The 21,539-nt window shown below is 61.0% G+C and overlaps 1 protein-coding gene across 1 annotated transcript; it reads right to left on the bottom strand.

Moving 5' to 3' along the window:
• Positions 1-1,177: 1,177 nt before the first annotated feature.
• On the bottom strand, positions 1,178-19,026 carry LAMC3 (laminin subunit gamma 3). Its single transcript, XM_074161084.1, has 28 exons — positions 18,615-19,026; positions 14,747-15,051; positions 14,446-14,576; positions 13,389-13,555; positions 12,689-12,877; positions 12,406-12,523; positions 12,227-12,325; positions 11,999-12,135; positions 10,424-10,540; positions 9,935-10,133; positions 9,604-9,716; positions 9,145-9,363; positions 7,073-7,261; positions 6,744-6,989; positions 6,273-6,426; positions 6,020-6,162; positions 5,760-5,938; positions 5,523-5,661; positions 4,890-5,095; positions 4,515-4,591; positions 4,257-4,391; positions 3,808-3,952; positions 3,534-3,692; positions 3,090-3,192; positions 2,786-2,985; positions 2,369-2,515; positions 2,066-2,165; positions 1,178-1,422 (listed from the first exon to the last, which is right to left on the bottom strand). The coding sequence occupies exons 1-28, from the start codon at positions 19,024-19,026 to the stop codon at positions 1,178-1,180; spliced, it is 4,773 nt and encodes a 1,590-aa protein (XP_074017185.1).
• Between the last annotated feature and the right edge of the window lie 2,513 nt (positions 19,027-21,539).

Below are 21,539 nucleotides of genomic sequence, written 5' to 3'. Positions count from 1 at the left end.
ACGAGGACCTGGCTCTGCCGCCTGCATGTCCCCACAGACCAGCCCACATGGGAGCACGGGGTGATGGCACATGCCTTTCCTTTAAAGGCGATCCAGCTGCCGACCTCTGCCACCCAGTGGGAGTGACACTGGCAGGAGCTGACTGTGTCCGGCTGCTCCCCGTCCAGCCCCCGCTGGCTGCACAGCCTGGTGCCACCAGCCAGCTCCTCTCCAGTGGGGACGTGTGCGGGTGCCGATGCGGGGCTGTGGGTGACACAGCTGCCCGTGTCAGCTCTCCCACCTCCCTCCCTGGTGCATTGCCATGCCACCCAGCACCTGGGACTGACAGACAAACCTGGTGACATCTAGTGAACCAAAAAGAGCTGGGACAGGACACAAAGACCAGAGCTGTGGGCAGTGGCAGCCTTGCACTACCCTGGAGCAGGGGAACAGCAGGAGCAGAGGTGCTCCTACCCTGCAGCAGGCAAAGGATGCCCCACCTGCCTGCCAGGGGCTGGTTAAGTCCAGCTTTGCTTCTGCTTGGCCCCAGTTCAGCCCTCCCTGCTGCGAGCCCCCAGCCCCTGGGATGCAGGCAAGCCGTGTGCCCTCTGGTGAGCAGTTCTCTGGCTGGCTTCACCGGGGTTCCTCTCTGCACCTCTGACAACACAGCACGTGAGCATGGCACTGCGGGATGCTGTGCAGCAGGACCAGCTTCCAGCACCTGTGCAACAGCCTCTCTCATCTCCTGGGGCAGGAGTGATCGCTGGGTGTTACAGCTTTGGTACGTTACACACTTGATAAGCTGTCCCTCCCTGGTGCGCAGTGCTGCAGTGGGGAAGGAGGGTGGAAGGATGTGTCTAGCGTGGAGGAGATCTGTGACTAGTTCTTCATTCACTCCATGGTGAGAAACCAACCCCGTGATGGCTCTCTCCTGCACAGAACCATCAGTGGTCCCTGGTAGCTGGTTTTCCCCCTGCCCTGAGGACAGAGCTGGTGGCTGAAGTCATGCCGCAGAGCGCTCAGGATGCTGAGCCCCAGCTGGTGCAGACAAGGACCTGGGGTGTGATAGTGTATGGTGGGCAGTGTGAAGAGCAGTGGGAGGGATTGATGCTGGTGAAGGCAGGGTGTCCGTCACTCTGCCGTTCCCTGTGCAGGGGGGCACGGAGGCGATGGGGCAGTGGCCAGGGGCCTGTCACCGTCACTTCGAGCAGCCCTCAGGGAGGCTCCGCAAAATGTCCTCCAGATTCTGCTTGTCAGCCCGGATCTCGGCCAAGTCGCTCTCGAATGCCTGGATCTTCTCCTGCTGCCGTGCTGCCTCCTGCTGCAGCAGGCTGAGCTGGCCAGCCAGGGCCCCCGGTGTGGCCAGGCGTAGCCACAGACGCTCCAGCTGCAGCCGCCCGGCGCTCAGCACCGCCTCCGCCTGCATGGACTGCTCCAGGTCACCTGGGCAAGGGGAGAGGACACGGATGAGAGGCAGAGAGCCGGGCAGGAGATGTTCTGGACATGCTCCAGGGGCTCAGACCCTCGGCACCAGGCAAACTACAGGGAGTGGGTGCAGCAGGGCACGGAGGCATCGCAGCTTCCCAGCGATCACAGATAAGCAAATAGGACTCTGGCTCCAGGCAGGGCCTGGGCACATCTCTCTCTTACAGATGGATGATGATTCCCACCCCTTTGCAAAACTTCTTGGATGCAAGAGTTCTGGAGTGCTCAGAAATGTACCCAGATGATCAAAGGAGGAGCTGGAGCAAAACCAACCAGCAACCATGAGCGAACCCAGCCCAGCACATCCCTTGGCTCCAAAGGGACTGAGCCCTTGACCCAGCCCTGCTCCTCCTGGAGATGCCAAGGGAGATCAGGGTCCTCACACCAGGCATGAGGCACACGCATTCAGCAAGCCCCAATTCATTCTGCGCGAGGCCTTTCCTCGAGATATGAGCCCTCAAGAATCTTTGCTAAGAGTCTGAGTGATCTCAGCCAAAGGGCACCCAGCTCAGCCCAGAGGGCCAGCGAGCAGGAGAGCCCCGGGCCCCGACAGCGTGGCCGTTCCCTGGGAGACTGCACCCCGCTCCCACCCGGGTCTCACCTAGGCTGCTCAGCAGGTCATTCAGGGTCTCGATGTCTGAGATGAGTGAGCCCCGGGCCTCCTGGAGACTTTTTGCCATCTCACTCACCTCTGTCCCCACCTTCCAACACAGACAGACACCCAGGTAAGGGACACCATTCACCCTTGGCTGGGCGGGGGGCTGGGGGAGATCTCAGGAACATCCACAAGGCGTTCCCCATACAGTAGAGCCCAAAAGCTGGGATGCTCCCTATGCTTTGGGCTGTGGGCAAAGCTCCTTCTGGGCTCTGGAGGAGACAACCTGCCTGAGGGGACATGACTCACCCGGTGTGCTTCCTCCAGGTCCCCCCTGAGCTTCTCAGCCACATGCTCCTGCCGGGAGAGCTCCTGCTGGGTCTCATTGGCACGCATGGCGAGCTGGCGGGCACGCTTATGGACCCGCTTGCTCTGCTGCAACACAGCCTGTGCCCTCTGCAAAGGGATGGAGATGGGGACAGTTGCCTGGGGACACGCATGGGGACTGCAGCTGGCTCCTTGGCTGGAGCACTGGTTGGGTGCATCCCCCTGGTCTGCAGGCAGGCAAGGGTGGGCTGTGCTGGAGGGGCAGCAGAAGCTGTATTTGGGAGCTCTGCCACCTTGCCTGCAGCAACCTGGGCTCTGCAGGCTGTGATGACTACCAGCCCAGCCGTGCCCCATAGCCCACCGCGGGCTCCCCCACACCCCACATCCCTCCTTTCAGACCTTGGCGCTTTCCCCAGAGACTTGCTCAGCCTCTCCAGCCGTCCTCCGGGCTGCGGTGGAGATGGACAAGGAGTTTCCCAGTGTCCTTTCTGCCTGCTTAATCTTCCTCTGGGCCTCTGCCATCGCCCTGTCCCGCACAAGTGCCATCCTCCTCCTCAGGGCAGCCTGGCCCTTCCGATGCCCCAGCACCTTCCTCATGCCTGTGGGGACAACCCAACTGTCACCCAACTGTCCCCTTGGCACCCAGAGCCAGCACGGCGAGAGCCAAGCTGTGGCCAGAGATGCTCTGGCTAGTGCCTTTTACCTTCCAAGGTGGCCAGGAGGGACTCCGTGTCGGAGAGCACGGCTTTTCCACGAGAGACAGCCGAGGTGGCCGTGCCATGGGCAGAGCCAGCCCGGTCCCGCAGCTGGTGAGAGGGAGAGCAGGAGTGAGGGTGGGGAGGGGGCAAAGAGCTGCACCCAGCTGGGAAATGTGGGACCCAGCCTGCTCCCATTTGGCGGGCAAGCTCCTTGGGACACCTGGGAGCCTGAGAGGAGATGGCTCCCAAAACATCTGCTCCCGACCCCCCATCTGAAGGCATTGTCCCTCCGGTCACCAGAGCAGCAGGGATGGGACTCACCCACCCTGTTGTGCCCCGGCTGGGAGGCGGGAGAGGGATGCACCCAGCATGCCCATAGCTCCAGCTGGAACAGGGGGTCCCCATCACTTATTTTGCAGGGACACCCCATGCAAGTAAGCAGCAATTACCTGCTCGAAACCATGAGTCTTCTGCAGTTCCAGGCGCAATCCAGCTGCCAGTGCGTGGGATGTCTCGACAGCCTGCCGAGCCAATGGCTCCTGCACCTCTGCTGCCTGCTCCAGTGCTGCCAGGTCCCGTGCCAGGGCTCCTGCCTGGACTGGCAGCTCCTGTTGAGGAGTCAGGGATGCCAAAGGCTCCATGAGAGAGTCTCCCAGCGCAGGAGGCAGTGCTGCCCAACGGGGGTAGGATGCAAGCAGGAGCCTAAGCTTGGACACTGCTCACCTGCCCCAGTGCAGCCACCTGCAGGAGTTTCTTGGCCATGTCTGCATTTGCCTGCTCGACACCTGTGAAAGCTCTCCTGGCCTCCACTGCCACCTCCGCCACGCCAGCACTCAGCTCCTCCCGTGCCCGCTGGATTTCCTCATACCTATGTGGACAAAAATGCTGTGGTCACCCAGAGCCCTCTGGTCCCTCAAAGGATGGAGATGACAGCCTGGGACCTGGCCTTGGACAAGGATATAGGGGGAAACACTGGGGGAAAGAGCCTGAAACACCCCCAGCACGGAGCACTCTGGCTCCCTACTTTGCAACACTCTGGTGCAATGAGTTTGATGGGACTCAGTCATGTCCCTGTTGTCCAAACACCATGACCAAGTCCTGGAAAAGGGACTTGGGCAGAAGCAAGGGGCTGCTCTCCTCTCCTGTCCCCCTCCTTGCTGCCAGCCCCTCACCCGGCCTCCAGCTCACGCTGTGCATCCCGCGTCACATTCCTCTCCAGCAGGCTCTGCAGGAGCTGGGAGCTGGTGTTGGAAGCACGCAGGGCTCTCCTGACCACTGCCTCCACCTGTGCCATGGCGTCCTCGTGGCTGCAGGGACAAGGGCACCCAGAAGATGATATTAGGACTGGCCTCCTGGGACAGGAGCAGCCGTCCTGCACCCCACGCTGGGCAGGCAGCCTGTGCATGCCAGGATCAGAGGTGCAAGTGTACCTTTCTGCCAGCGCCCGTGCCTCCAGCGCCCAGCGGCTCCAGTTTGTGGGCTGTTGGGGGATTTCATGGGGAATCTCCTTGAAATGCAAACAGCAGCAGTGAGACTCCAGCAGAGAGCAGGCACCCCCGGACCCCACCAGCCCAGCACCATCAAGAACCTCCCAGAGCGCTGGAGGAGGTCTGGAAATGGGAGCGAGCGAGGGAAATAGCTCCTTTTGACTCAGCTGCAAGGAGGGCTATACCCACACGGACCCCAGGCTTTCCCACTCAACCGCAGTGCTGGTCACATCCCACCCCACCAGTCCTGCACATCCCACTGCCCCAAGGATGGCCACCAGCCCCCTCTGGGAGCCCGCGGCCAGCAGGAGCCCACACCGTGGTAGCCAGGGTGTCCGCAGCGTGCAGGATCTCCCGCTGCGCCGACTGCAGCGTGGCCCCGATCTCCGACAGCAGGACGCAGGTCTTGGGGAGTCCGTGGCCGGAGCAACCAGTGGCCTGGCTGGCATTGCTGAGACGGCCCCGCGCGGTGCCCAGCGCCCCTGCCAGCCGCCCAACCTGTGCCAAGAGGACAGCCCGGGCACCTGCGGACAGCACAAGCAGCTGCTTGTTGCCCACAGAGGTGCTCAGGGCTCCCCGCTTGCCTGTGGGGCTGCCCCATGGCCGAGCACCTCCTTTCTGCCTGCTAATGAGAGGGGAAGAGAGTCCCTCCTGGTGCTCAGGAGGGACCCTGGGATGCAGCACCCCGTGTACCATTGCTCAGCCCCCAGTAATGCCCATCACTGGCTCAAAAACCTCCTGGGTTCAAGCATCCCTGCTGTGCTGTCCTGCACAAAAAGGCATGGCCCCCTGGCTGTCCCACCCCCTCTTGGTCACCCCATCGCCCATGCTGAGCCCATGGCACCTCCTTGCACCCACCCAGCATGTCACAGCACCCTGAGGGAGCAGAGGGTCCCCTGAGGGGTGATGTGGGGCTCCCCCCATGGTGGAGGGAAGGGGTACCCCATGTACCTTGCAGGAGGTGAGGACTGGGCAGCCCATCTCCCCGGGGCGCATCTCCCATCATGAGGGACTGGCCCGGGTGGGCATCACAGCCTGGTTTTTGCAACCATTCCTCCATCTCCTGCAGCCTGGCCTTCAGCCGGTCAGCCTGCAGGTGAGACACGGGGAGACAAAGGGGGGGGGGGGTCAGCGAGGCAGCGTGGGGGCCGGGTCACTGCGCCCACCTCTTCAGGGCACAGGCTGTACCTCATCCTTCACCAGCCCGTAGCAGGCAGGACACTGCTGGCAGCGGGAGCTCGGCGGGTTGAGGAAGAAGTTGGCCTGGCACCGGTCGCACTTGTAGCCCACGAAGCCGGGGCGGCAGAGGCAGGTGCTGTTCTCATGGCACTGGGGGGTGACGGAGCCCAGCGGGGAGCAGTTGCAGGCTGCAGCGGTGGCAGAAAGGTGTCACGCCGCAGCTGCCAGCCCCGGTTTTGGTACCGAGGCAAGGTCCCCATCCCTGTTACCTCTGCAGCCCCTGGCCGAGAAGCCAAAGAAGCCGTGGTTGCATCGGTCACATTGCTTCCCCATGACACCTGGCTGGCAGGAGCACTGCCCCGTCAACGCGTGGCACTCACTCTCCCGTGACCCCATCGGGTGGCACTCGCAGCTGGCACCAAGAAGGTGACGAGTGAGCAATGCATGCAAAGAGCAGAGACCAGAGCTGGGGATGCAGAGCCACCGCTGTCCCCCCACAGCCCCACACAGTGTCACACACACCTCTTGCACCCCACGACAGGCTGCAGACCGTAGTAGCCGGGCTGGCAGAGCCCGCAGGCTCTGCCCGTCACATGTGGGAGGCAGCGGCACTGGCCCGTGCTGGGATCGCAGCCCTCCTGCCCTGGGACTGAGCCATCGGGGTGGCAATCACAGGCTATGGGAGACAAAATACCACTTACATCCCAACACGGGGCTGGCAGATGGGACTGTGGGAATAGGGCACTGGTGCTACGTGGAGGGCTGTGTCCCCTCCATCAAAAATCCCCCTCTGAGAGGCTGAGCCCCTGCAGACCGGGATATCTCCAGGGACGGACAGCAGTGGAGAGAGGGAGCAAAGGCCATTGCTGAGCGTTTGGGGCCAACCTGGATCACCCATCAGCCCCTAAACCCGCTGGGCATCCTCCTTCCACCCTCTGCCTGCACTGCTGGGAGGATTTGGGCTACAGGCGGAGCCCCCAGGGCCATACGTACGTGCACACTTCTCGGTGGGGTCGGGAGCCAGTGCGTCCCCGTAGAAGCCCGGCTGACACCTCTCGCAGTGCTCGCCTGTTGTGTTGTACAGGCAGCGCAGGCACCGGCCGGACACGGGGTCGCAGTTCCCCACAGCATTGAGATCCACATTCCCGTGACACTGGCAGGGGACGCAGGGATGCACGGGACCCCTCTGCCCCAGGGGGTCCCCGAAAAACCCATCATCACAGAGCTCGCAGCGTTTTCCTGGGGAAGGCAAAAAGGTAGGGGAGGGTCTGGCTGTGCCAGTACTGCCCGCAGCCCACTTGCCCGCCCACCCCCAGCCTCACCTCTCTGCCCCGGGGGGCAGTGGGTGCAGACCACCTCCCCGCTGCCAGGCATCTCGGTGCAGGGCGAGCGGCCAGGGCAGGGGCACGGCTTGCAGTCATCAAAGCGCCCCACAAAGGGGTTGCCGTAAAACCCAGGGCTGCAGCGCTCACAGGAGGGACCTTCTGTGTTGTGCGAGCACTGACATTGCCCTACGAGGAGGAAAACAAAGCTGAGGGTCTGCAAAAACCCAGCCCCAAATAACAGTGGGGGCTGCGGGAGGGATGGAGAGCCAAGTGCCAAGCGTGGCACACTGCACGGAGAGGGATGTGCAACTCCAGCCAAGCAATGACGCTGGGGTTGCATGTCCCCAGCCAGGACTTGGAACATTTTCCCTCCCTGCCCCATCCTTGCTCAAGGGAGAAGGTTTTGGAGAGGACACTGGGGTCCCAGTGCCAGCCCCATGGTCCCCCCACGGTGTGGGGACGAGGCGGTGCTGGCACACGCAGGCAGCACCGTCAACGTGCACGGGGTCTGTCGGCGCCTGCGATAATCGACAACACATTTCCCAGCGACCAGGCACGTCGTTTCCAGCCTGTCATGGAAAACACAAGCAGCCGACCGGCACCCAGCGGGGAGCGAGCGTCTCCTTGCGAGCCGAGCCGGTGAGTCACAGCCTTCTGAAATCAGCGGGGAGGAGGAGGAAGGATGCTCAAGCACCCCCCCACCTCCGGGCAGATGCTCTGCTTGACTGGAGAGAGAGAGAGAGAGAAGGAGCCGGGTGGAGGATTTTTCCCCATGATTTGTGGGGTCAGGTCATACCAGCCGGGTTGTGCAGGAGGGAACGGATATTTTTCCATATTCCCCACATCCAGGCAGAGATGGACGTTGGAAAAGAAAGGAAAAGTGGGTGGCAGGAAGGAGTGGAAAAATAAATGAAAGGAAACATGCGGGCTGGCTCAGGCTGGCAGCACCAGGGCTGGGACATCAAAAGCCTGGCCCCGTCCCTGGGGATTATGCGGTTGGTGGCGCCAGCCCCAGCTTGGCGAGACGAGGGGTGAGTTTGTGGAGCTGCTGCCGTGTTTCCCCTGGCAGGGCAGGGGCACTTGCTGAGCACAAACACCTCTTCCAGCCATTTCCATCCCAGCCGTGCACTATTGTTGCTCCTTACCAAGGGGAGCCAGCCAGCGAGGAGCCCCAGGGGCTCCATCCAGATACCAACAGCATCCTCTTACTGCCAAGCTCTTCTCAGCACCGATCAGAGCTGCTGCTTTCTGCAGGGGTGGACAGGGAGCAAGGCAGCATCTCACAAGCCCCTGAAGGCTCTGATCTGCCTTTCCCCAGGGCTGACAGCAGCGAGGCTGGTGCTGGATTCACGCAGCCGCCTCAAGCTCCAGGGCAGCGGTTTGCAATCCTGTCCCCCTTCCCTGACCAAAGCCATCCAGATGCTTTGCCTGGCAGGAGATGGGAGAGCCAACACCCTGCGAACCACCCCACACACAGCCACACTGCCCTGAAGACTTTGCTTTTGATTTTTCCTCCCTTCAAGCCACAGTCCCTGCTACAGTCATGCACCTCTGAGCTGGGTCCAGAGGCAGAGCAGGGCTTGGGCTGGCAGCACGAGAACCGGCTCCTCTGATGCCTTCCCGCAAGCCTGGCACCGCTGTATTTTCCCCCCTCTTTTACTTATTTCTTCACTCAGGTTTGCCCCCAGTTTGCAGGTGCCAGGGCTGTGCCCACTTGTGATGCTGCCTGCGAGACCCGTCCTGGCAAAACCCTCTGCCTCTCTCCTGCCCTGATCCCTGCCTCCCCACTCCTCTGAAGACCAGCACCTTTCCTTTCTCCTCCTTTCTGGTCACAAAGCAGCATGAGAGATGCCCCTCTTATTATAAATTACCGCTGGTTTGCACTTCATTAATTATCTCTGCAGTTACAAACCCAGTCCCTACAACCCGCCAAGCAATTCAATCTGCAAGCTTTGGGTACCACAACCTCACAGACGGTTTCCAGCATCCCTCACAAACAAGCCAAGCCATGGATTTTTCACCCATGCATGCAACAGTGGGGCAATTTGGGGGACCGGTGGGGTGCACACCTGTGAGGGGATGGCAGTCCCCGTGCTGGTTGCAGGTGCAGGGCACGCAGCTGACGAAGGGGCTGCCAAAGGGGATCTCCCTCTTGAAGCCGGGTGCACAGGACTGGCAGAACTGCCCCGTGTAGCCGGGGGGACACGTGCATGCCTCCACCCAACCTGCACGTGCCCCTGGCCCAGGGTGAGCGGACGTGAGCTGGACCTCGCTCAGGGAGAGCCTGCCTGCGAGAGGGGAGAGAAATGTGAGGATGGGATGGCATATGCCCCAGCCCCCATCTCTCCATCCTGCCTGGAAATGCTCCAGACCATGTAGGAGACCCCAAAATACCTCCTGGAGAGCCCAGGAGTGTTCACAGAGAGCAACCACCCTTTGCTCTCATCCCTGAGAGCCTGAAGCTGCCCCAATGTCCCCAGCCCCATCCCAGCTTGGTCCCCATGGGGAAGTTGCATGGAGCCACCCACCTCTCCCAGGGCCACGGCTCACGCGGAGGCGGAGGGCGGTCAGGTTGGAGAGCAGGTGCTGGAAGCTGAAGGCTGACAGCAAAGGCTCCGCACCCTCCTCTGCCTCCTGCAGCCTGTTGGAGAAGGAACGTGGGAGGAAGGACTGGGCCAGTCTGGCAGCCACTTGCCACAGGACAGATCGGCTCGAGACCCGGGTGCAGTGATGGGAGCACAGTTAAATTCCCGAGGTGGGCAGGGAGCGGGGCTGAACCCCGCATGGGACAGTCCAGACAAGATCAAACACACTGTGTCCCCAACACAGCCGAGGTTCCCCAAGCACCGTGATGGGTACCTGAAGGTGACAGCCTGCTTTCCATGCTGGGGCTGGCTCTCGCTGCTGGACATGGTGATCTCCATCCCCTCGCCCTCCAGCACCAGCTGGACCTGGAGCAGGGACACCTCAGTCTCCATCCCCATTCCATTCCCCTCCACTCCCAGCAGCAGGGACAGGAGCTGCCCATAACTGAGACGTTGGTTCTGCAGAAACTTCTCTGTGAGGAGAAAGAGGAGAAAAGTCTGTAGGATATGGATGTACCCCTGGCACAGTCCTGTTCCCATCAGCATCACCAGGAACCATGGTCACCTTCCTAGAGCAGGGCCAGCTCCAACCTGCCCTTCCGGCATCCCAGCCACTGCCCTGATCCCCCCCACTGCCTCGTGTTATCAAAACCAGGATGGAGCACGGCACCTCATGCACCAGCTTAGAGGTAGGATGAACCATGAGAACATCGGAGGGTACCCATGGCAGAGCAGAACCCCAGGGACCCCACAGACATGATACCTGGTGCAAGAAAATCCACTGGCTCCTCTCCATCCCACTCGGCGACGATCTCCCCATCAGTCCAGCGCAGAGGCAGGTCTTCAGTGCCCGGAGCGGTGGCAGCCCAGCCCTCCAGCCCTGCATGAGGGCACACAGCACTGGTGCATGGACAAAGGGAGCAGCAAGTCCCCACCAGCCCAGCAGCAGCCGGGTGCTGCTTTTGGGGGCTCTGTTCCTCCTCCCGAGACTCTCCAGGGTCTTATAAGGGCTGATGCTTTGTAACGCCTTGCTCCGCTTGGGCTCCATGCTCTCACACACTGGAGAGTGGCCCTAGCTGCACCCCCCGCCCCCAGCTGTTTATTTTCTTAGATTTGGAGGAAATTATTATCTTTAAACTTTTGCCCCCTGCCTGTGCTGTGGTTCCAATGTTACTGTGGGCTGGAGGGGCAGGAAGCCCAGGGAGAGATGGGGCGTAATTGCATTAAGTTGGTTTCCTTCGGAAATCAGTTAAATTCCACCACCCCACCCCCTGCTCCCCAGGGTTAGTTATTTCTTCCAGCCCTGGGCTCCTGCAGGATGAACACTTAGAAATCCCTCCCTGGCTCTCAAGTGGACTGCACTCAATTATCAAATCATCCCGAATTTGGACCCTTTCACCCAGGGCAGGAAACTTCCAGCAGATCCAGCTCAGCTGTGGATTGGGGGGCACTTTGGGGAGCAGCACTTTAGGAGGGGGGGCTGCACCCTGCCTGGCCGTGCTGAGCCTCTTACAACCCAGCCCAGGGCTCTGCCAAACCTGTTCCTAAAGGAGCAGCCCCAAATTGGCTGCGTGAAGGGTGGAAAAAAGACTCAGTTTAAAGCCTGGCTCCGTTTCAAGGCCGTGGAAGACGTTACAGCAGCACAGCAATTGGCAGCGTGGATTAAAGGCAATCGGGACAAACCCACGCCTGGCGTCTTCGCCTCCATCTGCTCGCTGTCGGGGTACGGGCGAGACAGAGAGCCGGGCTGCCCGCGATGGGTGCCCATACCCTGCCAGGGTGCAGGCGGGGGTCCCGGTGAGTGGGAACCGTGCTGTGCCCGCAGCCGGGGCTGCACACGTCTGTGCAGCAGATGGCAGGGTTTCCCCGAACATCCCGCACACATCCAGCCCTGCCACGCACAGCCCTGGCTGCAGCTGGAGAGGAGCATCCCATCCCGCTCCCCTGGCATCCGTCTGCCCTACCCCTTCCCAGCCGAGGATGGGGAGAGGAGGGAATAAGGGGGAAAATTTCCACCAGGCTTCATCCTTTGAGTTTTTGTTTCTCTAAGCTGATTTTTAGTGCTCCCGCTGTCCCTGGTGTGGTGGGACAGCTGTGGCTGGCCCCACGGCCCTCCCCGAGCCACGCACAGCCCTGGGAGCAGGTTGACATGGAGGGATGCCACAGGGAGAGCCCATCCCCACAGAGCTGGGGGAAAAAGCAGAGGTTTAACAGCAAAATAGGGGTGACCCAGAGAAATCACCCTCCAGCCATCACCACCAGTCAGCCCCAGAGCGGGATGCTCAGCCCCAGCCTTCCTAAACTGCCAGAGTTTCACCAGGGGCTGGGGGGGTGGTACCTTGGCTGAAGTCAGAGCGGATGTGGGTCACCTCGTAGCCATCAGCCGCCATGCAGGCGGTGGAGTGGCCATAGCAGAAGCAGCTGGTGCAGCCGGCGGGGTTGTGGGGCTGCAGGTTAAACCATCCCGGCTGGCACCTGGGCACGGGGAGGAAACAGAAGCAGGTGGCAAAGGGCAGCCGGGAAAGGGGCCGTGGTCTCATCCCCATCCCGTGGCTGCGGTGCTTACCTGTTGCACAAGTGCCCCTCCACCCTCTCCTTGCAGGTGCAATGCCCCGTGTTGGGGTCACAGATGCCCACACTGCCCACGGGGTCGCAGGCACAGGGTCTGGATGGGATGAGACAAAGGCACGAAATGAGCCCGGGTTCTGTCCCACTGCTCCAGCCCGAGGCCGGGCTCCTCCTCACCTGCAGCCACCTTCGCTCAGGCTGTGGTAGCCATCCTTGCAGCGCTCACACTTCCAGCCTGTCACGTTGGCTTTGCAGAGGCATGTCCCCGAGCTGTCACACTGGGGCTGCAGGGAGCCTGCGGGGACCCCGGCCAGCCCTGAGACTCTGTCCCAGGTGGGGAGAGACGTCGAGGGGGAGATGGGGAGACCCTGAGCAGGGACCAAAACCATCCCTCCCAGCCGAGCCCTGGCTAAGGCAGGGGTTTGGCAGCCGGAGCCTGGCTCGGTGCAGCCCCACGCACCTGCGGGGTGGCAGTGGCAGGGCTGGCAGGCTGCCCGCTCCTCCCAGCGATAGTGGTTCTGCCGGCAGCGCTCGCAGTGGGGTCCGGCCGTGTTGTCCCGGCAGTTGCGGCAGTGGCCCCCGTGCCCGCTGCGGCGGTACAGCTCCCGGTCGTAGAAGCACTCCTCCGAGCGGCCGCTGCAGTTGCAAGCTTGGGGGGGGGGAGGAGGGAGGCAGGAGAGGTGGTCAGCACCTGGGGGGGGCACAGGGCTCACACATCCTCGCAACCTCCTGGGGGTGTTGGATGAGCCAAGAGGGGCTGCTTGGCTTGGCAGCGTGAGCTTTTGGCAACACCTCTGCCATGGGAAGCAGAGGTGGGTGCAGCACCGTGCATGGAGCAGGCGGCTGCACTCGTGGGATAAGGAAGCATCGGGGAATCCTCAGGGTGATGCGGTGAAGGGAGGCCCTTGGGGTGCAAATCCTCCCTCCCTGCCCAGAGCAGCCTTACAAAATGTCCCTGCTCATGGCAGGGGGGTTGGAACTTGATGATCTTTAAGGTCCCTTCCAACTCTAACCATTCTATGATTCTATGAAAATGGAGCAGGTGCTTTCTTCTTGTGCAGGAGGGGCAGGAACTCCTGGACGAGCCAATGCAGCCCCAGTGCAGCCCGTCGGGGCCGGCTGCACACCGGGACCATGGGACCAGCCCAGCGAATACTCACGGAGACACTCGTTGGCAGCCTCGGCAGTGCCGCGAGCCCAGGGCCGGTCCTGGTAGAAGGGCTGGCAGCGTTCACAGTCAGCACCAGCCGTGTTGTGCTGGCAGACGCAGACCAGCTGCCCGGCATCGTCTGGGGCGCACTCGCTGGCGTGGCCATTGCATTTACACCTACAGAGAGACCCCCCCCGTGGGGACGAGCTGCTCTGAGCACCGGTGTGGGCAGCAGCCGGCTGCTGGGCTGGCTCGCCTGGGGTGGCCGTGGGGCGAGGAGCAGGGCAGAAAGCAGCTCAGGCTGTACTGGCCTTGAGGCCACCCGCCGTGTCCCTGAGGCGCTCCTGTCCCAGCCAGCTGGGAGGTCACACGCTGAGGGTGGCCCTTAGGAGATGCTAACCAGCTCCAGCTGCTGGGGCCCGGCGGGGAGATGACAGCAATGGGGGCTGCCGGCCGGCTGGGAGCAGCCCCAGCCCCACTGTCAGGGGGGAAGCAGCTCCCACTGGGATGGAGAGATTTCCCACTTGCCATAACCAGGGAAGGACATGTGCAGCACAGCCCGCGGCCAGCACTGAGTGGATGCCACCGACATCTCTGTCCCGCATCAGCCCCCCAACCCACCAGCAGCTACTCCGGCTCCTCTGGCTGTGGCCAAGCCAACTCCAAGCTCCTCCCCAGCCTCCATGACCTCAGGGCATCTCACCACTGGCACCCCAAGACCCCTCTTTTGCTGTGCCCGGGGACCAAGCTGAGCTACAGGAGGAGCAGCATGAGTTCTGGCACCATTAAAAGCCATGGGGCTGGGAGGGGCAAGCAAATATAACTGGTGACAAATGGAGAGGGCTTGTGGGGAAAAGACCTCCTTCCCGCACAACTGGCAGGACTCCAGGTTCCATCACACTTCCCTGCACCGCCAGCTGTGGTTTACACATGGAGGAAGCCACATCTGAGCAGTTTGCCCCAAAAACACCATTCAAACAAGAGGCGCGGAGCAACTGCCCCAGCCCCACAGACCCGGGAAGGTCCCCCACCCCGGCTGCCCGCACCCCGGCCCCGCTGCGCCTCACCTGCCCCCAACAGAGAAGTCGGAGATGGCGTAGTAGTACGACTGCAGCACCTTGGGGTCCTTGAAGATGTCGTCCCCAAACGTGTTGAGACGGTTCAAGGAGATGAGCAGGTCGGTGACAGTCACCCACTCCTGCAGGGGACACGGGGAAGGTGCTTTGGCGAGGGATCCGGACCACCAGCTCCTGCCCCTTTCCCCATGGGTGTGCAGGGTATCGCAGGCACTTTTACCCCGGGTGGCTGCATTAGCGCCCCCGGTCCCGGGGGCACCGCGCACCCACCCCACTCCCACCCCAGCAGCACCTGCAGCGCGGGGCTCCCGTCAAAGTTGTAGGCGCTGGGTCGTCCCTCCAGGGTGGAGAAGGCGACGTTGCCCCCGCTCAGCGGGGAGATGTCGCTAAATTCGTCAGTGCAGAAGGCCACTTGCTCGTCCTCCCCCGGCCGCAGGTAGTGCCGCTGCCGCTTCCCGTAGGTCTTCTCGCAGGACGCACTGTAGTACTGGAAGGGCACCCAGGGACCCTCGGCACGGCTGCGCTTGTAGATGGCGAAACTCTCAGGGCGGCTGGTGTGAAACTTCAGCCGCACGTAGGTGATCTCGTAGGCTTTGCCTGGGGACAGACCCCGCCACGCTGTCACCCTTCTCCCGGCTGCCACCACAGCCTGCACCAGGGCCGAAATTATGCCTGTGCCCTGTCCTGCATGGCTGTTGGCAACCCCACGTGCACCATCCTGCTCTGCAAAGCAGAAATCATCGTCCAGCTGCCCTTAACCAGCTCCTCCTCGCTGCAGCCCAAATGCTGTCCTGCCCCAAATCAGCTCTGGCCCCATCGCAGCCACCGACCCATTGTATGGATGCACCAGGAGGGTGGCACGGGCAAGGAGCCACTGCAAAGCCAGGCTCTAACCACCAGCCCACGGCACGGAGCAGCAGTCCCATGGGGATGGGGAGGTGGAAAGAGTAAAGGCCGGTCCCTTCCCAGGGAGCCGCGTGCCAGGACCCGGCATCGCTGCCGTCTTTGCTGGGACGAAGACAAAGAGAGGCCACCAATCCCCGGGGCAGATGGCGCAGCTCTGAAAGAGCTTGAAAGAATTAGCAAAAAGAGGGAAAGAAAACACCAAAGTGAACATCAGAACTGCTTAATTGCCAGAGATGAAGGACCAGCTCAAAGACTGGATTGCTCCATAACAACACCGCTCCTGACAGCGCAAAACAATTAGCTGCAAGGTTTTGGCTTTATTTGAAAAGATAATGAGTTGGGAATGTTAGAGGGGTTATTCCGGGACTAGGAAAACAAGCTTTTAATTGGGCCCATATGAATACTGTCGCATATGTGCTGTGACTTTGCTGTGGGGGAGCGGAGACAGCCCAGCTACCGGCACTGGGAAAAGCAGCTGCCTCCCATCAGGGACACAGGGAGCACCCGAGGCAGGGGACAGACCCACTCACAGCCCACCCTGAGGTGACAAGGGCTGGGAAGGGGCTGCAACCCACCGCCACCGTGCTCCCCTCTGCCTCCCCCCAAAATTCACCTCCCTCTGGGCCGGTAACAGTGGGGGTGTCCCTGCCCTTCACCCAATGGTGGGGGCGGGGGGGATGGCCGGCAGGCGCCGGTTCCCAGACAGCAGGGGCCCGGTGGGATGTCTACCAAAACAGCGAGGCCAAGGCCATTGCCTCCTGGAACAGTTTCCTCTGGGAGAGGAAGGGAGCTCGGCGCTGGGTCAATAAACAGCCCCTGCCCCAAATGGCCCCGTGCGAGGGGAGGCGGGGGTGGACTGGGCTGGTGGAGCCCGATCTCGGAGCCTCCAGCTGGGATGGAGGAGACTTGCTGCCCTGGAGAATCATCCCGAGGGAGCGCGTGCTTTTCTCAAACAGGCCTTTTAATCAGCCAACTTCTGCTCAGGAAAAAAAAAAAAAATCAATCCAGAAAATAACCCGAGCTGGTTGTCTCCCTTTTCCTGCTTGGCAAGGTGCGATATGTCCCAAAGCTGGGTGTGCCATGGGATGGGGACACCGGGAGGGTGCACAGGCAGCTGAGGGTGACAGCACCAGGATCCCTGGATGCTCTCCCAGCTGTGCTGTCCTCTGAACAACATGTTCACTCACCTCCTGCAGAGCCCAAACTGCAGTTCGTATCCCGCCAGGGGCTCCAGACGAAGGAGTTTGGACAGAAGAGAGGAGCATGTGGGACAGTCACGTCACCTACATGTCCCCAACCACTTCCAGCCTCCCCAAACCTCAGCTCCGGGAGCCTGCCACAGGCTCACATCCCAAAGGAAAATCAGCGCCAGAGCCACAGATGCAGACACTGCTTAATCTAGACACTCTGACACGAGCCGTTGGCATTCAGAGCCACCCGAGCAGCCCCGGTGCCTTTGCAAGCCCGTGGATATTTTGGGTTCCTCCCTGACGTCTGACTGTGTACACGCAGCAGCCATGGGCACTCGGGATTATCGATCTGCTCCGAGTCCTATGCACTGTAACGGCATGGCTGAAACCTCGCACAGAAGAGAGGTTTAAAGGAGGATAATCTAATTAACGCCAATCAACACCATGCAAGTAAACACAGGTCTTGTCCAACTCATTCGATATCTTATTTAATAAGCTCCCCAGGTAACAGCACTGGAGAACCTACACAGCGTCTGACTCGGGGCTGAGCGAAACGAGCAGGATGGCAGGGATGCGCTACGTGGGTTAAAAAACCCAATTATTTGGTGGAGCTCACAAGCGAGGACTTGAGGACTCGTCCTGGGCCACGTCCTGAGGATCTGCAGGAGCCAGTTGGGCTTTTCCTCCATAACCCAAGTGAAAGCATTAAGGTAGCAATAAAAAGCTCTGCAGATGGGACAAGAAGAGGGCCCGCAGGCTACAGGGAAGGTCAGACAGCAATGTGCCGGGCACCAAAATGGCACTTTTTAGCATGGCAAGATATACAAGCCATGCAGAAACAAGGGTACGTTTGCAGGGGGATGCTCCAGTTCAGGAAGGGACATGGAGGGCTGTGAAGACGAGGTCGGTGCAATGTCATGCAGATTGCATTCGGGTTGTCTACGCTCCATCAAACACGAACGAATTTGGGGCAACATGACAGCCTGCGTTAGATGGGCGAGGGGCTGGCAGATCCCCTCCCACGGGGCTGGCAGGGTGTGGGAGCAGGGATGGCAGGCTCCTCCGGCATCGCTTCTCATGCCCGGCAGGGAGCCCAGCCCTGGCCTGAGGACGAGGACCAGATGTCCGCCAGCTCGCAGGGGGCTGGGAAAGCAGTGACCTCCGCCCAGATGGGCAGCTCCACGTCCCTGCCAGGGCAGGCACAGACCCTCCACCATCACCCCAACTCCAGCCACCGGGTCCCACCAGCACAGCTCCGTGCCACACCAGCACTCAGCTGTCCCCTTACCGGCTCCAACCGCAGCCCCTCCGCTACCCCCCCTCGGCATGCGGATGGCAGGAGATGGCAGAGAATGAAGATTTTACAGCGTCAGTCAATAGCCAGGATAGTTTAGATGGCAGGAAAGTGTTAAAAAATCCTTTTTAAAATGCCAGGCATGCCCCATGGGTTTAAGTACTCTCCAAGCAGGCAGCTTGCACAGTATTTAAAACTTAGAAGGTCGGATCCCAGCTGGGGAAGCCTGCTGGGGCTGCATGGTGTGTGCAGAGCTCTACCCCCCCAAGAATGTACCAGGCAACCTTAGCAATGCACAGGGGGGAAACCGCACGGGCTTGGCATCCACGGTGCTCACTCCAGTGGCAAGGCTCTCACGGGGGAGGGGGTCTGTGCCTCCCCCTGTCTGCCTCCTGCTCCAAAAATTTGCATAATCGGTAAAAAGCAGCCTTGGGGAAGCGGGAGAGCAGGAACCCCAGGCACAGCTGGCTGGGATGTTGCACAGGCGGGAGCAGCCACCAGGATCCTCACCCTCCAAGGGACCGAGGCTCAGCTGATGGATGGGGCAGACTCTCCCCAGGTCTTTTCAGTGATCTACCCTTCACAGAGGGCATCCCGCTCAGAGGGGCACCACTTGCACCCCCTAAAAGCCCTGGGGAGGGTCCTCTCTTTAACCCAAAAGCAGCACCATGAGCTGCAGGGTGCAGGAGCATCCATCCCCCCAAAGCCACGCACCCAGGTCTCAATGCACCCACTGCCAGTTTCCCGCAGGGGGTCCCACGGGCACTTACCCAGGTGGAGGGTGATGTTGACGGAGTTGGGGTACTGGATGCCGAAGGCCATGGACTGGCTCTGCCACCAAGTGCTCTCCTCCTGGCTGTGGAAGTCGGTGAGGAAGGAGGCGTTGTGGTGGAGCCGGGGGTCGGTGGCATCGCAGCGGTGGCACAGGGCGCTGGCGTGGCGAGCGCCCATCTGCAGGCAGTAGTCCTCAGGGGGAGAACCACACGTGTTGGTGGCCTCGGCGGCCCGACCGAAGGCGGCATTCTCAAAGACGGGCATGCAGCGGCGAGGCTGGCCCCGGGGGTCCCAGCAGGAGGGCGAGCCCCCCGTCCCCAGCCCCAACAGGGCCAGCAGGAAGAGCCCGGGTGGCCGTGCCATGCCGGGGCTTGCCTGGCTGGACTCTGAGCCTCCTACGGATGGCATGGCGGGAGCAGGCGGGACGGGATGGGATGGAATGGGATGGGACAGGATGGGATGGGTCCCCCTACCCGGCACCTCCTCTCGCTCCGAGGTCCATCTTGTGGAAGCTTCTGGGAATGTCAAAAGCTTAGTGTGTGAATCCAGGCTGCGGGATTTGGGCTTCCTCAGGCCACCCCAGTCCCCAGGGCCAGGCAGGACAGGATTCCCCCAGTGGGGTGCACCCCAGCCCTGTTGCTTCAGGAACGATGGAGGTTGCACCTTTGGCTGCACGGATGGAGCTGAGCTCCTCCGTTTCTCAGCCCCAAGGATGAGCTCGTGGTGACTCATGCCCCACATGTGGGGTTTTTCACTTAAATTGGTGGGGGTCACCAATTTTCTCACAGCCCCAAAATCAAGAGGAGGTGGAGGAAAGGCAGACCCAGCATCACCCCAGCACCCTTTTCTCTACCACACTGATTTATGGGGACCCCACTGCTCCCCGACTCATGCCAGCCTGGCTGGGTCATGGATGTGTGACACCCCCTAATGCCTCCACACCAGCACCCACGGGTGGGGGTCCTGTCCCTGCCTGCTGCCACAGGGCAGCCCACTCCCTTGGAACAGGGTGAGGGCACATCCCTGTGGAGGCATCTCCGTGTAGCAAAACCAGACAGTCCCCAGATCTCATTAGCAGCTTCTCAGGTAATGCTAATTACAGTCTGCGCCAGAGGGGATCCCTCTCGGGACTGTGGCACCCTCCAGATTTGACCCATGGGCAGAGGAGGGGGATGGCAAGGAGGGAGACAGGCAGGCCAGCAGATCCCGGCACCCACCAGCCCCACTCTGCAGGGGGGGCGTTTGCGAAAATGGGGTGCACAGGGGACCACTGCCTCTGCTCCCCACACTGTTCAGCTGAGCTGCCCGCAGGAGCCCTGGAAACTTAGCCCTCATTTATAATTTAAGCTCCCTTCCTCCCTTTCCTTCTAGTCTTATTTATTTTATTCTCCTTCTCCGTGCACACTGCAGGGAGAAAGCACCGGAGGGGAGCTGTGAATCAGAGTCTTCGGCAGCAGCTCCCGCAGCAGCACCGTTTCAAAGCGCCATTACCATATATTGACCTGGGCTCTGACAGCCGGAGCCAGCTCCGCTGGGAAGGGCGAATTTCCCAGCTCCGAGGAGATGTGCATCAGCTGCCTGGGAGCGGGCAGCCTGTGGCACAAACCCACTGTCAAACTCTGGGGAGAAAGAGAAGGGTTTTCAGCTCAATAATTGCTTTGTGCATCTCCACCACCAGTTTTAAGGGGATTTGCACCCTGCAGGGTTGAGGTTTTCCAGGTGTTTTGCTTTCCCCTTGCTACTGAGGCTGCAAGCTGTGGGCAGGAGAGGCTCTCTCCTGCGATGGGTTTGCCACCTCTTCCTCGGGATGTTACACACACCCAGGAGATGATTTCCCTGCCCGGCCCATCCCCTCTTGCAGAGGGGTCCATGTTAGTGACGAGACCACGCAACCAGGGCTCGGTGGCTGCTTGTGGGACGCACAGTGGATTCAAGCAAAGTTGATGAGTATCCCAATCCCACCTCCTCCTCCAGCACAGCCTACCCAGCATGGGGGGATGGAGCATGGGGACAGACCGTGACAGGAATCGGTGATGACACCGCTGTGCCCAACAGTGGGGATGCTGGAGCTGTGTGGGAGCAGCCTGTCTCCAGACTGATTCAGCTGCATCCTGGGCTGGCCAAGCCCCTTGCCAGGCTCCTGCCAGGTGCTGGGCACAAGCCCTTGCTGGCCTAAGGAGACGCTCCACACTCACTGAGCGTGGGATGGGTGCTCCCTTTTATGTGAGAACAAGCCACTGGAGACATCTTTCCTGCGCTGCGATGCCTACCAGATCTGGATGGTAGCTTCTCACAGTGAAACCGTCACACAGATGCATTACCTTGCCATGGGTGAGCTTCACCCCTGGATGGGATGAAGAACTAAAGCTGGCTATGGGAAACCCCTTGTCTTCCAGGGACATGAATGAGCTTGAACAAAGGTGTCCGTAAGAGCGATTGGAGCTGGGATTTGCCCCCAGCCTCACTGATATAGCAGGGCCTAACCTCAGCTGAAGTCCTCTGTACCTGGGGAGACTTCACGCACTGCCCCAGGACTTTGGTGTAAGCATGGTGACCAAGGCTGTGATGGCACCTTAAACTGCCATCACAGCCCAGGAGCCTTCGCCTGCCCTGGCACAGACCTGGTGCCCCTCAAGGGTTAAAAGCCATGGAGGCGGTGAGGAGAAAACGTTCTTCTGATTTGCTTAATGAACGTTAATTAAGGAGACAGAAGATAGCAGATTCCTTCAGGGTAGAGATGAAAGGCCTGTTAATTAAATCTGGAGAGAGAGCACAGGGCCGACTGATCCTCCTTCTGATCAGACCTGACAAGGCAGGGACGGGGCGGGAGCGAGGTGTGCGGGAGCCCACAGCCCCCATCTCCCTCAGCCCAGCTCAAAGCTGGGACCACCGCCACGTTCCAAGGGGGTGTTTGGGCGTGG

Source organism: Numenius arquata, chromosome 19, assembly GCF_964106895.1.
Source record: "Numenius arquata chromosome 19, bNumArq3.hap1.1, whole genome shotgun sequence".
Lineage (NCBI taxonomy): Eukaryota > Metazoa > Chordata > Aves > Charadriiformes > Scolopacidae > Numenius > Numenius arquata.
This window is presented reverse-complemented; position numbering and strand designations above follow the sequence as displayed.

What these genes read in the sequence shown, in the direction of transcription:
- LAMC3 (XM_074161084.1), bottom strand. Translation starts at nt 19,026, where the DNA reads ATGCCATCCGTAGGAGGCTCAGAGTCCAGCCAGGCAAGCCCCGGCATG. An exon ending in AGGTGGCTGCACTGGGGCAG is followed by an intron (nt 3,693 to 3,807) that starts GTGAGCAGTGTC and finishes ACTCCTCAACAG; the next exon opens with GAGCTGCCAGTCCAGGCAGG. An exon ending in AGACTCATGGTTTCGAGCAG is followed by an intron (nt 3,193 to 3,533) that starts GTAATTGCTGCT and finishes CCCTCTCACCAG; the next exon opens with CTGCGGGACCGGGCTGGCTC.